The following is a 13,882-nucleotide window of genomic DNA, read 5'->3' as shown; positions in this document are numbered from 1 at the left end:
TACACCAGTGAGACCCCCCCCCGCCAATCCAGTGCTGGTGCTAGTGCAACCATGTGACCCCCAACCCCAGGAGCCTGCCCCACCCATATAAACAGCAGTGATGGTGATGTCAGGAGTTCAGCTCTGTCCCACCATGTGCAGCAATACTGGTTGCAATCCAGAAACATTAGCACATTTTAGCAACCTCTGAAATAAATGAAGGGTAGTGCAATTTTATACATTTAACTCAGGCAAAGGACTGATAGCCCTCCATACACTTCAGGGCACCCCGGCAGGATTAGGACACAATATCTTAAACAAGTAATCATATCTTACCTACTTCCGTAGAATGAAATTTACTGATGTTTTTCGCATTTTTACTAGCATTCTGTTTCCCTTACAAAATAGATTTTCAAACGAAGCTAAAGAACCTATAAAAACAAATAACATATTTTAAAACCACTCAGTAGTCTGGGGGAAAAGCAACTTCAAAGCTGTTTTTGCGTACATGCAGCTTTTTGTGATGAACCTATTTGATCAGTTTTTACAGAACTATTCTTTCCCCCAGATGTCAAGGGACGTGCTGCAAATTCAGAACACGCATGCAGAGAGCATGCATATCATATGACGTAACACTGGTGAATGCTCCTACTGTGCACCCTTGATTGGACCTGCCATCCGTCTACTGCAGCATTCATGTTCCACTCTTGCCAATGCCAGATGGTGCAGGGGACAGTTCTGTAAGAGAGCACTGCTGCATCTTTGGGCACCTCTAGAAAGATTGTATTCTGCAGCATGCCATTTACACAAAAGCAGCACATTAGCAGTGGATCTATATTGCACCACCCACCCGCCATTCCATCTTATTAGTTGTTCTGTGATGCTTCTGAAATGTTAACGCATTGTTGCTATCTGAAGCGTTGCTCCTGTAGCCACAGTGCAACAGAAGCAGGAACATTTGTGCTGTGAAAAATTACAGGGTTTTAGCAGGCAGGCAGTTATATGCTTGTTGCAAATGAAATAGTATGACCACCTTGAAATGTTTGCAGGCAGAAATAGTATTGAAAGCATGATCACGCATAACTGCCCCAATAACATCATGGGTAGTCATTGGACAGGAGTACAGTGGTGCCCCGCAAGACGAATGCCTCGCAAGACGAAAAACTCGCTAGATGAAAGGGTTTTTCGTTTTTTGAGGTGCTTCGCAAGACGAATTTCCCTATGGGCTTGCTTCGCAAGACGAAAACGTCTTGCAAGTTTGTTTCCTTTTTCGTAAAACCGTTAATACCCAGGGTGCATTGCTTGAAGAGGTGCAGTTGCGACTTGACTTCGAGGAGCAACTCATAGCACGCGGTGTGGTAGCCTTTTTTGAGGTTTTTGAAGACTTTGGTGATTTTTGAAGCTTTTCCAAAACTTCTTTTGCAGCCATTTGGTAAGTTAAACTTTTAAAACTTTTTTGGGGGTTTTTGGATTTTGGGTTGGGGTGTTTGGAATTCAAGGACTTGGTGTTGGGGAGGGGTTTGCAAGAATCTGGAAGCTTGTGTGTTTTTTTTCTGCATTTTTATGATTTTTTGTGACCATTGGGCCACTCTGCTGTTTTTTTAAAAAAAATTCTGGATTTGAATTTCTGTGTGGTGGGTGGCTGGGGGAACAGTTGGGGAGGGGTTTGCAAGAATGTGGAAGCTTGTGTGGTTTTTTCTGCATTTTTATGATTTTCTGTGACCATTGGGCCACTCTGCTGTTTTTTTTTAAAAAAAATCTGGGTTTGAATTTCTGTGTGGTGGGTGACTGGGGGAACAGTTGGGGAGGGGTTTGCAATTTCTGTGTGGTGGGTGGCTGGGGGAATAGTTGAGGTTTTTGAAGACTTTGGTATTTTTGAAGCTTTTCCAAAACTTCTTTTGCAGCCATTCGGTAAGTTAAACTTTTAAATCTTTTTTGGGGGGTTTTGGATTTTGGGTTGGGGTGTTTGGAATTCAAGGACTTGGTTCGGGGTTTGAATTTCTGTGTGGTGGGTGGCTGGGTGCTTTTGAATTTTTTGGATGTGAAGCACTGATTTTTTTGGGGGGGGGGGTTGCGCAGGTAGGAGCTGTGCTGCCATGGGACCCAAGAAGACTGCTGCTGCAGAGGCCGGCGAGGGGAAGAAGGAGAAGGTTACGCTGGAAATGAAGGAGATCATCCAGAAGCACGACGGTGGAATGCGTGTGACAGACCTCGCCAGGGAGTACGGGAAGAATCCATCGACCATCGGGACCATCCTGAAGATGAGGGAGAAGATCCTTGCGACTGATGCAGCCAAGGGAGTCACCAGGATCGTGAAAAACCGCCCAGCTGTTCTGGAGGAGGTGGAGAAGTTGCTGCTCATCTGGTTAGAAGAGAAGCAGCGTGCAGGGGACACAGTGACTGAGGCCGTCATTTGTGAGAAGGCCAAGGCCTTGCACGCAGACCTCGTCCGGGAACAGCCAGGAACCTCAGGCGAGCCAGAAGTCTTCAAGGCAAGCAGAGGCTGGTGTGACCGGTTCAAGACAAGATCTGGAATCCACAGCGTGGTCAGGCATGGAGAGGCTGCCAGTTCTGATGTTTCTGCGGCTGAAGACTTTGCAGCGGAGTTCCTGGAGGTTGTGAAGACGGAGGGCTACGTTCCACAGCAGGTCTTCAACTGCGACGAGACCAGGCTGTTTTGGAAGAGGATGCCCAAAAGGACTTTCATCACACAGGAGGAGGCCAAGTTGCCTGGCCACAAGCCCATGAAGGACCGTCTGACCCTGCTCTTCTGTGCCAACGCAAGCGGCGACCTGAAGATCAAGCCCCTGCTGGTGTACCACTCGGAGAACCCATGGGCCTTCAAGAAACACAAGGTCGACAAGGAGCAGCTGTCATGTGGCGATCCAACAGTAAGGCTTGGGTCACACGTGTGCTGTTTGTGGACTGGGTCAATCTTGCTTTTGGCCCTGCTGTCAAACAGTACCTGCTGGACAACGACCTGCCGCTGAAGGCTTTGCTTCTGATGGACAATGCTCCTGCTCATCCTAAAGGCCTTGAGGAGGACTTGTTGGAGGAGTTCAGCTTCATCAGCATCATGTTCCTGCCGCCTAACACCACACCACTGCTCCAGCCGATGGATCAGCAGGTCATCGCCAATTTCAAAAAACTCTACACCAAGGAGCTTTTCAGGCGATGCTTCGAGGTGACTGATTGCACCACCATCACCCTGCGGGAATTCTGGAAGGACCACTTCGACATTGTCACCTGCTTGAAGATGATCACCATGGCCTGGAACGGGATCAGCCAGAGAAATTTGAATTGTGCTTGGTGCAGCCTGTGGCGGGACTGTGTGGCACCAAGTGGCTCTGATGCACCAGAGTCAACAGTGGTGCAGGACATTGTTGCCTTGGGGAGGACCATGGGCCTAGGTCACAGAGGAGGACATCAGCGAGCTGGTGGAGGAGCACGACCACGAGCTGACCACCCAGGAGCTGGTCAAACTGCAGGTAGAGGCTGCGCAAGAGCAGGCCTCGCTGGAAGAGGAGGAAGCAACTGAGGAACGGCTGTCCTCCAAAGAACTGAGGGACATTTGCCTGAAGTGGAAGGATGTGCAGGCTTTTGCACAGCGGCACCACCCTGACAAGCACGTGGCGCATGACCTTGCGAACACTTTTGATACGAGGGTCATGTCGCTTTCAGGGAGGTGCTGAAAAGGCGGATGAAGCAGCCGACCATGGACAGGTTCTTCAACAAGAAGCAAAGAGTGGAAGAGGAACCTTCTTCGAGTTGTCCCCCAGAGTCTTAGAAAATGTACTGTACACTTTGTTGATTTTTAAATGTTTTTCTGTCATGTTTAGAAACTTAATTTATTGTTCCTTCAGTTTTTGAAATGCTCTTTACAGTATGTGTGACTTTAAAGAGCACTTAATAAACTCTTGTTGTACCAAATTTGGCTTTGTTTGGACTTTTTTTGACCATAGGAACGCATTAATTGAATTTCAATGCATTCCTATGGGATTTCGTGCTTCACAAGACGAAAAATTCGCTAGACGAAAAAACTCGTGGAACGAATTAATTTTGTCTTGCGAGGCACCACTGTAGAAGGGTATAATCATAATCAATTATACCAGAGGTTGCCATTCGCATGCCTTCATTGGCACCCCTAGCAGGGACCTCAGACTCTTAACCTTTCATTATTATTTTTTTAAAAGTAAGTCTCTAGTCTTCCTAGGAAAGAAGTTACAAAGCAAAATGTGCAGGTACCTTTCCAAGCAATTTCTGTGACATTAGACAGCCCAGCTGCTCCCACCTATCAATGTTTTCAGAAAATGTCAACCTATAGACTTATTTTTCATTTTCCTATATAGTTAACAAATGCTATATTATTATTTTCCGAAGTTTTATTATCTGCCAACAGAGATCTGCTGCATCCTAAGTTGTTCATCCTGGTGGATTTTTTTATAGGTGTGCCCCCAAAGCCAATTATTGGCACCATGCCATCAACCATAGCATCATAGAATAGTGCAGTTGGAAGGGACTCTGAGGATCATCTAGTCCCATCTTCTGAAATGCAGGAATATGCAGCTGTCTCATATGGGGATCAAACCTGCAACCTTGCTGTTATCAAAACCATGCTCTAACCAACTAAGGTATCCAGGCCTGTATGTAGGGCATATTACAAAGTTTCACAGAAAGAGACAGGTGTCTGCCCTTAAGAAGCTTACAGTCTGAAAGACAAATCAGACAAAGGGAATGGACATATATTATTGCTTTCAGAAGAAAGATTATATAATTATGTGTTCATATATTTAGTAATTAGATATGTTCCTTAGTTTAATTATCAGTAACTTCAACTCTGGTACAGTTGGAAAAGTGTGTGAGAACAGTACAACCCTGTAAAAGGTTGAAGGCAGTTTTGAACAGAAAGTTTAAATGAATTCTAATGTAATTTAAAGTAAAGACCATAAACACAGGGAATAATGTCCCTATGGGAAATGTGATTATCTTGAAAGAAAGTGCAGAAGCAGCCACTGAAGTTTAGTTGTAAGTTGGCAACTTCATTATTGTTGAGTTTGAGACTGGGAAACATAAAATAAAATTTGTTGACCAGCTGATGCAATATTTTTTTCATTAGTATGAAATCTTTTTTTTTTTAAAGCAGGACTTCTGTGACATTTGTCTTCCCTGCAAATGATAAATCCTTAGGGTGTTGCCAGAGTTAAGTAAAAATTCCCATGGGCATTACAATCTTCTGCATGAACTTAAAGCCAACCTGCAACTTATGAATGCATAGTAAAGTGTGATATGCTCAGGACCTTGCTTTGGAGGCATTTATTAGTGCATGTCTGTCCACGAATTGACACATATTACAATGATCATGTTAGATTGGTCACAGCTCATTTGCCAGAAAACCCTTTTTTCCAGTTTCTAATAAACATTACCATAAGTTTGACAGTTACTCATGAAACACAAGCTCCTTATATATATGGCCACAGATGGGGGAAATGATTTATACTTTTAGAGAAAACATTTATTCAAGTTACAAATTCTTAAAGTTGCAAAACTGTTACATTAGACATGTATTTTGAAACACACTGCAGGGAGGAAGTATTCCAACTTACTGTGGTATACTGATTGTTTTTGTAGGGAAGATCAATCCAGTTAACAAACAAATTGTTCAGTGTTAAATGGAGTTCAAATAATACTAAATAAAACACAAAATATGTAAAGAAACTTACAAATGTTGCATTGGTCACTATGGAATTATCCTGAAGTCAGAGCTGTAACTGGTAAGTGAGTTGTTTGGGCACTGGGCAGTAGGAATCCCATTCTCTCAAATCCAAGAATGCTTTAAGGTCTGAGACGTGGTGAGTGGATGGGGTGGTATCAAAGATTGATTGAACACAACCTTGCAAAGTGTTATGCCTGTTAGATAATGCACCATGTGTCGTCCCATTAACTTCAGCAGATGTTCAAGGAGAAAAACTTGTAGCTAGAGCTTTGTTGGGCCTGCCTGCAAACTCTACACCTACAAAGTCAGTCAGATCAACTGCTGAGTAAACATGGATAGGATTCAACTGTTTGTTATTTGGAGAACTGGAAAGACATAACAGTTACAAGCCTAATAAGATGAAGTGGCTTTCAGAAAAGAAAAAAAACCTCATTCAGAAAGAGTTATGAGGGGAGAGCTGTGTTTTGCTTAATACATGACAAGAATAATAAAATCTGTGCAGCATTGTACTGCAAGATTTGAATCAACAGAACCTTCACTGTTCAGAATTTCAATTGTATGGTCTCAAAGGAAGCATTCAGAGAGAAGTTGGGGAGATGGGGTGAGAGGAAACAGAGTAATAGGTTCAGCTTCAGTCCCCTGGCCTAATTAAGATTATCAGGATGCCAACGTTGACATAAAGGTGGATGGGAATTTTAAAAAATAAAAATAAGCACAAACTACCTTGATTTTGGCACCTCTTATATCTTTTAATAATGCTGTTTGGTGGTGGCATTTTGTTGTGGGTAGATGCAAGTTTGGTCTGACAAGCCGTAACTGGGACTTCTCTTCACGTGATTGAGGGAAGTCTTATGTAACAGAGTGCCTGGGCACAATGCCAGTCCACACATAAAAACATTGGCAAGTTTCTAGAGTCGAGAAACTACTACAAGGCTTCTCAAACATCAGCATAGCAAAAAGATGAGCCCAAGACGTAGCAACTGGGAGTTCTGTTTTTCAGATTCAAAGCACACAGTGTGAGATAAATGAAATCTATGGAAGGAAATGTGCCACTCATAAAATTGTAAAACAGTGCCAAAGCTCACAGAAACAAAAAAACAAATATCTTCCTGATACTCTGCTACCAATGTACCTCACTCAGGTCACACACTTGAATGAGGTGGCCTCTTCTCAGATCACAACATTGCTTTTTCATCTCGTTTGCATCCAGCACAAGCTCTCTGTCTTTGTCTTTGAATTATTGCCTGTGCCTAAATGCATAAATTACTTCTTGAAAATCTCCATTCTAGGGATAGCTAACCTCCAGTTTGGGGGCCTGATCTGGCTCACCCCAAAAATATTTTTTCTGCCCATCTCCTGGCAATTTGCATGGTGCTGTGGTTGTCCAAATAAGTGAGCCGTGCTGTTCTTCCCAGTTTGTGGGCAGGGAAACGGTGTGGTGGGTGGGGACCATTTCACGGAACTTCTCTTGAGAGTAGGATAATCTCCAACAGTTTCTCAAGGACAGGACTCACCATTAGCAGTGACAACAGTTTACTGGTTTGGAGGTGGCTGTTTTTTTACTACAGCTGCGACTCTTTTAGCAGCAGGGCTACCATTTTGCATCCATTGCAATTCCCCAGATCTAGCACTGTGGGGGAGAGGCAAGGAATAGTGGCCACTGCAGGGATGGATAGATGGTGGCAGAGAATATTATGATGCGCACAGAACATAGAAAGTGTTCAATGGCATGACAAAAAGAGAACCAATCTCAAGAAGCTTAAGAAAGATTAATGCATTAAAAAAAACAAACCATGCTCATTATTAGAAGAAAATGATGGTGGCATGCCCCTGAACGCCAGTTGCCGAGAAACACAGGTAAGCAAAAGGTTGTTGCAGCAGGCATCAAGAAGCTTGAGGGTTTCCAACAGGCATCTGCTTGGCCACTGTGAGGAGGGTGGACTAGATGGGCCATTGACCCGATGCAGCAGAGCTCTTCTTATGTTCTTAAAATTGTTGAAGGTGGCCTTCTTTTTCTAGGTAAAGGTAAAGGGACCCGACCATTAGGTCCAGTCATGACCGACTCTGGGGTTGCGGCGCTCATCTCGCTTTATTGGCCGAGGGAGCCGGTGTACAGCGTACAGCTTCCGGGTCATGTGGCCAGCATTACTAAGCCGCTTCTGGCGAACCAGAGCATGGAAACGCCGTTTACCTTCGCACCGGAGCAGTACCTATTTATCTACTTGCACTTTGACGTGCTTTTGAACTGCTAGGTTGGCAGGAGCAGGGACCGAGCAACGGGAGCTCACCCTGTCGCGGGGATTCGAACCACCGACCTTCTGATTGGCAAGTCCTAGGCTCTGTGGTTTAACCCATAGCGCCACCCGCATCCTTTTTTCTAGGATGTGTGAAAAAGAAGACTTCTCAGAAAATATCTGTGAAATTCCAGCCCTAACACTGCTCCCCCCCACCCCAACCAAAAAGAAAACCATGAATGTCTTACAGTAAGGAATGTGATAGGAACTGTGCATAGCTAAACTATGGAACTTGTGCCTGCAGGAGGCAGTGATGGCCATCAACTTGGCCAAGAGGATTGGACAAATGGAGGATATGGCTATGCTCTGCTTCCACAGAGGTCGAAATAGTTCTGGATACTAGTTGTGGGAAGCCACAGGAGGGGAGAATGCACCTGCTTTCTAATTTCCCACAGGCATCTGGTTGGACACTGTGAGCAACACCATGCTGGACTGTACAAACCACTGGTCTGACCCAGCAGATTCTTATGTTCTTAGGAAAATGCACTGGAAAGTGTTGGACAACAATTGCTTGGCACAGCAATGTCTCCCATAAATAAATGGGGATTGTTGCTCAATAAATAGGTTGCCTAGACGTTACCTAAGTCAAACTGATCTCTCCAAGTTTAACATTTCTCAGAGGGTTGTTGTGCTGATAAAATGAGATAACTTGACACACCCAGAGCCGTTTAAAGGGAAAAGTGAGGCAAAAACAGATACATTAAACAGCTATCCCTAGGTAAATGTTTTGTGACAATTCCATTCCTTTTTTAAAATCTTTACCTAGCTTTTCTCAAGATCAGTGCATTAAAAGATTACTGCAGATCTTGTAAATCGGGTGCCAGTATATATGAAACACCGAAGTGGTTGGATGTTACAAGCCCAGACAAGCATCTCCTTAGCATCACGAAGATTCATTTCACTGGCTTTCTTGAAAGCTTCCCTTTAATTCTGAAAATTAGTAAGCAACAAAAACTTAAATACCTTTCTCCAAGGCTTGACGATGCTTTGGGCCAACGTCAGCCAAGAGGAAGTTTTAATGGGTTTCTTTTTACTCACCCTACTAGTAATGACAGCAAGGTCTCTTAGGAAATGATTTGAAAAATCACGAGACTGCTGCAGCTAGCAGGAGTGGTCAGCAGGCTAGCTTAAGGAGTGTAGGAGAGGGCAAGTGACACACATAGCCCTGTCCTCTATGTCACTGCCACACCTCAGCATCTCGTGCCTGAGGGAGTGGCTTCACTTTGCCCAGTGGTAGTGCCAGGCTACCAAAGAATGGTAATACTGTTGCATGCCACCCCAGTCTCCAAGCCATGCAAGATTCAGGGCTTCCAGGTGCTTGCCCAGGGTTCAGTTTCCTTGGAATGAGGGACAGCGGAGACTGTGGCATCTTTAGGATACAGTATATGGTTTATTTACACCTGAGCCTACAATGGAGAGGCTCATAGCAGTAAACACCCCAAGAGGGTCTGGCTTCCCTCATAGCCACAGCCTTGGATTCCAACAGAAATCAGGCATGGCTCTGTCTCCTAGCCTACAGCCCACCCATTTGGTATCTAGCACAGAGCCACTTCCTTTGTTATCTTAATGGCCTGTACTTAGAAGACCATTACCTAACCAGAAAGCTAGCCTGAATATTCCAGGAATTGAATCCGTGCTGGATACATGAATTAGAAGGGGGGTCAGGCATACAGCCTACCCCTCCAACTCACATCAACACATTTTTGACTCAAAAGCACTTGCTGGTATTCATTTTGCATTTCCCAGCCTGACCTGGGAAGTCGGGGGAAGGACGCTTTCCCCATGTTGTTGGATATTAACCTGTTAGATCTTATCTGGAGGATGATGGTTGTCCTGTCAGAATCTGTGCCTGCCAAGAACAGAAGTGCCAGGGGATTAGTGGGAACATGGTGGTCACAAGATGAAGCAAGGTAAATTCTAGGTATACTTTGTCAACTCCAGCCCTACCTAGCTTTGAGGTTCCTCCTTCCCAGATTACTCAGAGAAGCTGGAAGGGAGACAACGGTTGGTTCCTCCCCCTCCCCATGTCTTATGATCATGTTGTACCTTCTATTAACATTTATAGAAGTTACCGATGTACATCAAAGGGAAACAAACTCCTTTCATCTTTCAGACAGGCCCAAACACACATCGGCACATTCAAAGACATACCAATTCCTACTAGAATTATAGCCAGAGGGCATCACCCCACCAAATCCATCTTCGTGTGAGCTCAATAAAGGGAAAGCTAACCCAGTTTGTTGGCCTTATGAAACGATAGGAGACCTATAGGCACCTAAAGTTTTGGGGTGGGACAAGTTGTTGTTTTTTAAGTGAAACTGCATATTCGAGTGCCAAATATCCAATTTCATAGTTCTTCAAAATGCCTGATTTCAAGGGTGGAGGCACTTAGGCTCTCACATGTCAGTCTCTGACGTGATGTACCTGCACCGCTCACTCCTGTCTCCTCTGAGCAATATGATGGAAAATTCATTCTGCTTCCCCATTGCGAACATATTATTGCTGTCCAGGCAGGCTCCAGCACTAAAAAACAGGACAAAAAAAGAAAAAAACTACTGAAATGATGGAATAATTATTAAATTATGGCATGTCAGCAGGAAGCTACAGGGCATTATGCACTGACTGTAAGTGCAATAGTATGACTGCCCCAAAACTGTCACAGGCACAAAAAATAATGAGAGGAGGATCGCATACAGCTGCCCCAAGAGCATCATGACCAAGAATCACCATGAATGTGGGACTCCTCCCACCCCAGTGTGTTTTTGACATTGATATAATCAACAGTTGTGATCTGTTCATGCTGGCTATTGTGTCGAAGGCACACAGAGACATGCATACACACCACCTTAGGGCGTAATGACACCTCTGGAGCAAGTTCAAATATTGCTTTTACAGATGTAAACAGCACTAAGCAGGTAGTAATAATCTGGCCAGGGGGCTACTTGCTGGTGTTGGTTTGGATCTTATTTGAAGAAGATGGGTTATAAATTAATAAGTAAAAGAGTTCTCCTTTTTTCTTTTCCCTTTGACTGTCTGGGACTACTGAGAATGCTCAGTCCTCGTGGGCTTTGGGAATTGCCCCTTTCAGAGTTGTGGTTTTAAATTACTTATATAGGCTTCAGATTTCCCTCAAGGATACTAATACTGTCCTCTTCTTTTGTAGGGATCCTGCTTTAGCTCCAGGCCTGTTAGCACTCAGCACCTAAGGTGACGCAGGTGTGCAGTTGATACTCAAATGAAGAGCTAAGAAATCATTGGTTTGGGGCTGACTCTGAGCACATGTCTGGATCCACTAGGAACCAGGCTTCAAGGGAGCACGTCTCTGGGTCCCATGAAGGGTTGTCTGTCCAATCCAGTGGGGCTAGAAGCAAGCTGTCATGAAATCCCAATGTTAGCTCCCCAAAGTGGCAACCAAGCATCAGGAGGCCTAGAATAAAAAGAGAATACTTGATGTTTGTGATTTCAAATGTTCAAAGCAATGTGCACATACATAATCTGGTCATAAACTGGGGTGGGAAATGCAGTCTTCAGCCTAATTTCATGCGGGGAGCCTGGAGGGAGAGAAGGAGGGCATGGGAAAATGGAGAAAAGCCAAGACAGATTGGCTGAAGCAGAAAGAAAAGGGAAGCACCCTGCAAGTAATCAGGCCTGGCAAGAGGTATCTGTCCCTCTTCTGGCAGCTCATGGAGTGGAAAAGATGAGGGAGAGAGGGAGATGTGTTAGAAAGAGAGTGAGAAGGGGTGTCAGAAAGAAGGGATGGGAGAGTAGGAGAAAGGGAAATGGGGGAGAAAGGGAAGCCAGTTTGCATCCCCCAAAAAATGTATATAAAAGTGTATACATCAGGAAGAAGTGTGCATATAAATGCATATAGTAGTGGAAATAACACAAAAATGTATTAGAAAAAGAATTCCTCATATAAATTTGTGCAGTGGTCAAAATTGCATACAAAAATGTTCATATTAAGAGCAACGTGTACTAAGATGCTGGTTTATTTTCATGAAGAGTTTTACCAAATGCAAACTGATGCAGAAATGCGGAGAATGGAACTTAAGGCTGAGAAAGTGAGAAACTTAAGAGAAGTCCAAATTTACAGATTCATCCATCCCTGTTAAAAAAACTGAATTATCACAAGCTAATTGCCCTACATAACAGTGTAGCCTTTTCTGGCAGTACCCAAGGTAGATGAGTCAGCAACTGGGATTGGTTATATAAATCGGAACATCAATCAGAAAATAATTTATTGGTGATATTGGAGTGAGGATGTGCCAATGATGCCTGCTTGTTTATTAGTTTGTAGAGATAATATATATAGGTAGGCATGAGATCAGATGAATTCATGGAAACTGGCTATTCATAATATGAGAAATATCTCACAGAAAATTTCCCTTAACAGTGTATGCAGTGTTCTGCAGAAATAGTAAATCTGGATTAAATCATGGTGGGGTGATACAGGATGTCATTTGAGGATAATGTCTTATGTGGATGTGGCACCAAACTTTCACACATGCACAGCACTAAGCCCACAATAGCCTGATGTGCAGAAGCAACCAGCATCTAAGCATGACTTGTCTCACATTCATCTTCTACATGGTAATGCAGCATGGGCTAAGCTGGCACCCTTCAGATGTTACTAGACTGAAATTCCATTAGCCCCAGCCAGCGCTCTATGACTATTAGCACCCATAGACTATTGTTTTCAATATCTAATCTGCTAGTTTCCAGAGCACACTGATGAAGTCAACAATATCTAATCTTCTGGGGCACCCAACCTAGGGATCAGGAGTATGTATTCCCGTTGTTCATTGGGTGGAGGTGTTGTATGTGTTTTGTAAGGCACCCTCCCTAGCAGATAAGAAACTGGGAACTCAGCTACCGTAAAGCCTTGCCTCAGCCTTGCTCAGCATGGTGTCTGCTAGATGCTTTTGATTACAACACCCATTAGCCTCAGCAGGGGGAACCTGTGGCCTGCAACTCCCATCATCCCCAGCCATTTGTCATGTTGGCTAGGCCTGATGGGAGTTGTAGTGCAAAACATCTGGAAGGTGCCAGGTCGGAGAAGGATGCTCAAGTTACAGAGCTGGGGAAGCATTTCCCGCATCTTGCCTGAGACTCCTGCTAAGCCATTTAGAGTACTGACTAAGGGATATGGCAGCCTTGAACCTGTAGTTTCTGTGAAGGAGTTTCTCCCATCTTCATTTTTCTTTTCATTTGATGGCTTGCATGGGTAAGGAAAACAAAAGCACTTTCATCATTCTTCCAGCTTGCAAAAGAGTTTCACATCTCCTTGCCCACTAGGTGCTAAATTATAAGGCGTGCAAGTGCTAATGTGCAATTTTCAGGGATTGGCAATAAATGCAGATGTCTTACCCACAGCCTGCCAGCTGAGCCACCACAAAGTGAAAGGCGTGCACTCCGCCTAATTTAGGTTTTACAAGGCACAGTGGTCTGGAGGCAACAGCTAGGGAAATAGAAAATACACATCACGGGTGCCGGTTTGACCACTCATTTGCTCTGTGGCTTGGGAAGACAAGTTGTTTAAAGCACTATGTCCAAATTAGAGCAAGTGGTAAAGGCTTCTACTTCTATACTTAGCTCTCTCTCTCTGATCTAGTTTTAAAGTATGTTGAGCACAAAGGCTTTACTTTAAATTGAAAAATTGCAAGCACTAACAGGCCTAGGCATGAAATCACTATGTTGCCTCTCCTTGCCTTGAGGTCTGCATCTGTAAAATGGGCATAGGGACAACTCCATTTGTTCTGTACAATTCATTAAAAATAAGCTGTTGGGTAAATTTCAATTATTAAATTAGATTACGATTTATTTAACAGATTTTTATCCTGACTTTCTTCCAAAAAACTCAGGTGCAGATACAAGGTTCCTCCCACTCCTAGTGTTA

The 13,882-nt window shown here is 43.9% G+C and overlaps 1 protein-coding gene across 1 annotated transcript; it reads left to right on the top strand.

Annotated features, from left to right (window-relative positions):
• The first annotated feature begins 1,101 nt into the window (after positions 1-1,101).
• LOC308482617 (tigger transposable element-derived protein 1-like) lies at positions 1,102-3,282 on the top strand. The gene is made up of 2 exons (XM_081015883.1): positions 1,102-1,411; positions 2,059-3,282. Exon 2 carries the CDS (start codon positions 2,076-2,078, stop codon positions 2,967-2,969), a length of 894 nt encoding a protein of 297 aa, XP_080872009.1. The 5' UTR covers positions 1,102-1,411; positions 2,059-2,075; the 3' UTR covers positions 2,970-3,282.
• Positions 3,283-13,882: the final 10,600 nt, after the last annotated feature.

Source organism: Podarcis pityusensis (genome assembly GCF_964106645.2).
Source record: "Podarcis pityusensis genome assembly, chromosome: 8".
In the NCBI taxonomy this organism is placed as follows: Eukaryota; Metazoa; Chordata; class Lepidosauria; order Squamata; family Lacertidae; genus Podarcis; species Podarcis pityusensis.
Note: the sequence above shows the minus strand (reverse complement) of the source record. Positions and strands in the feature narration are given on the sequence as shown.

Excerpts from the sequence above, each read along its gene's own strand:
- LOC308482617 (XM_081015883.1), top strand. The coding sequence starts at position 2,076 with ATGGGACCCAAGAAGACTGCTGCTGCAGAGGCCGGCGAGGGGAAGAAG.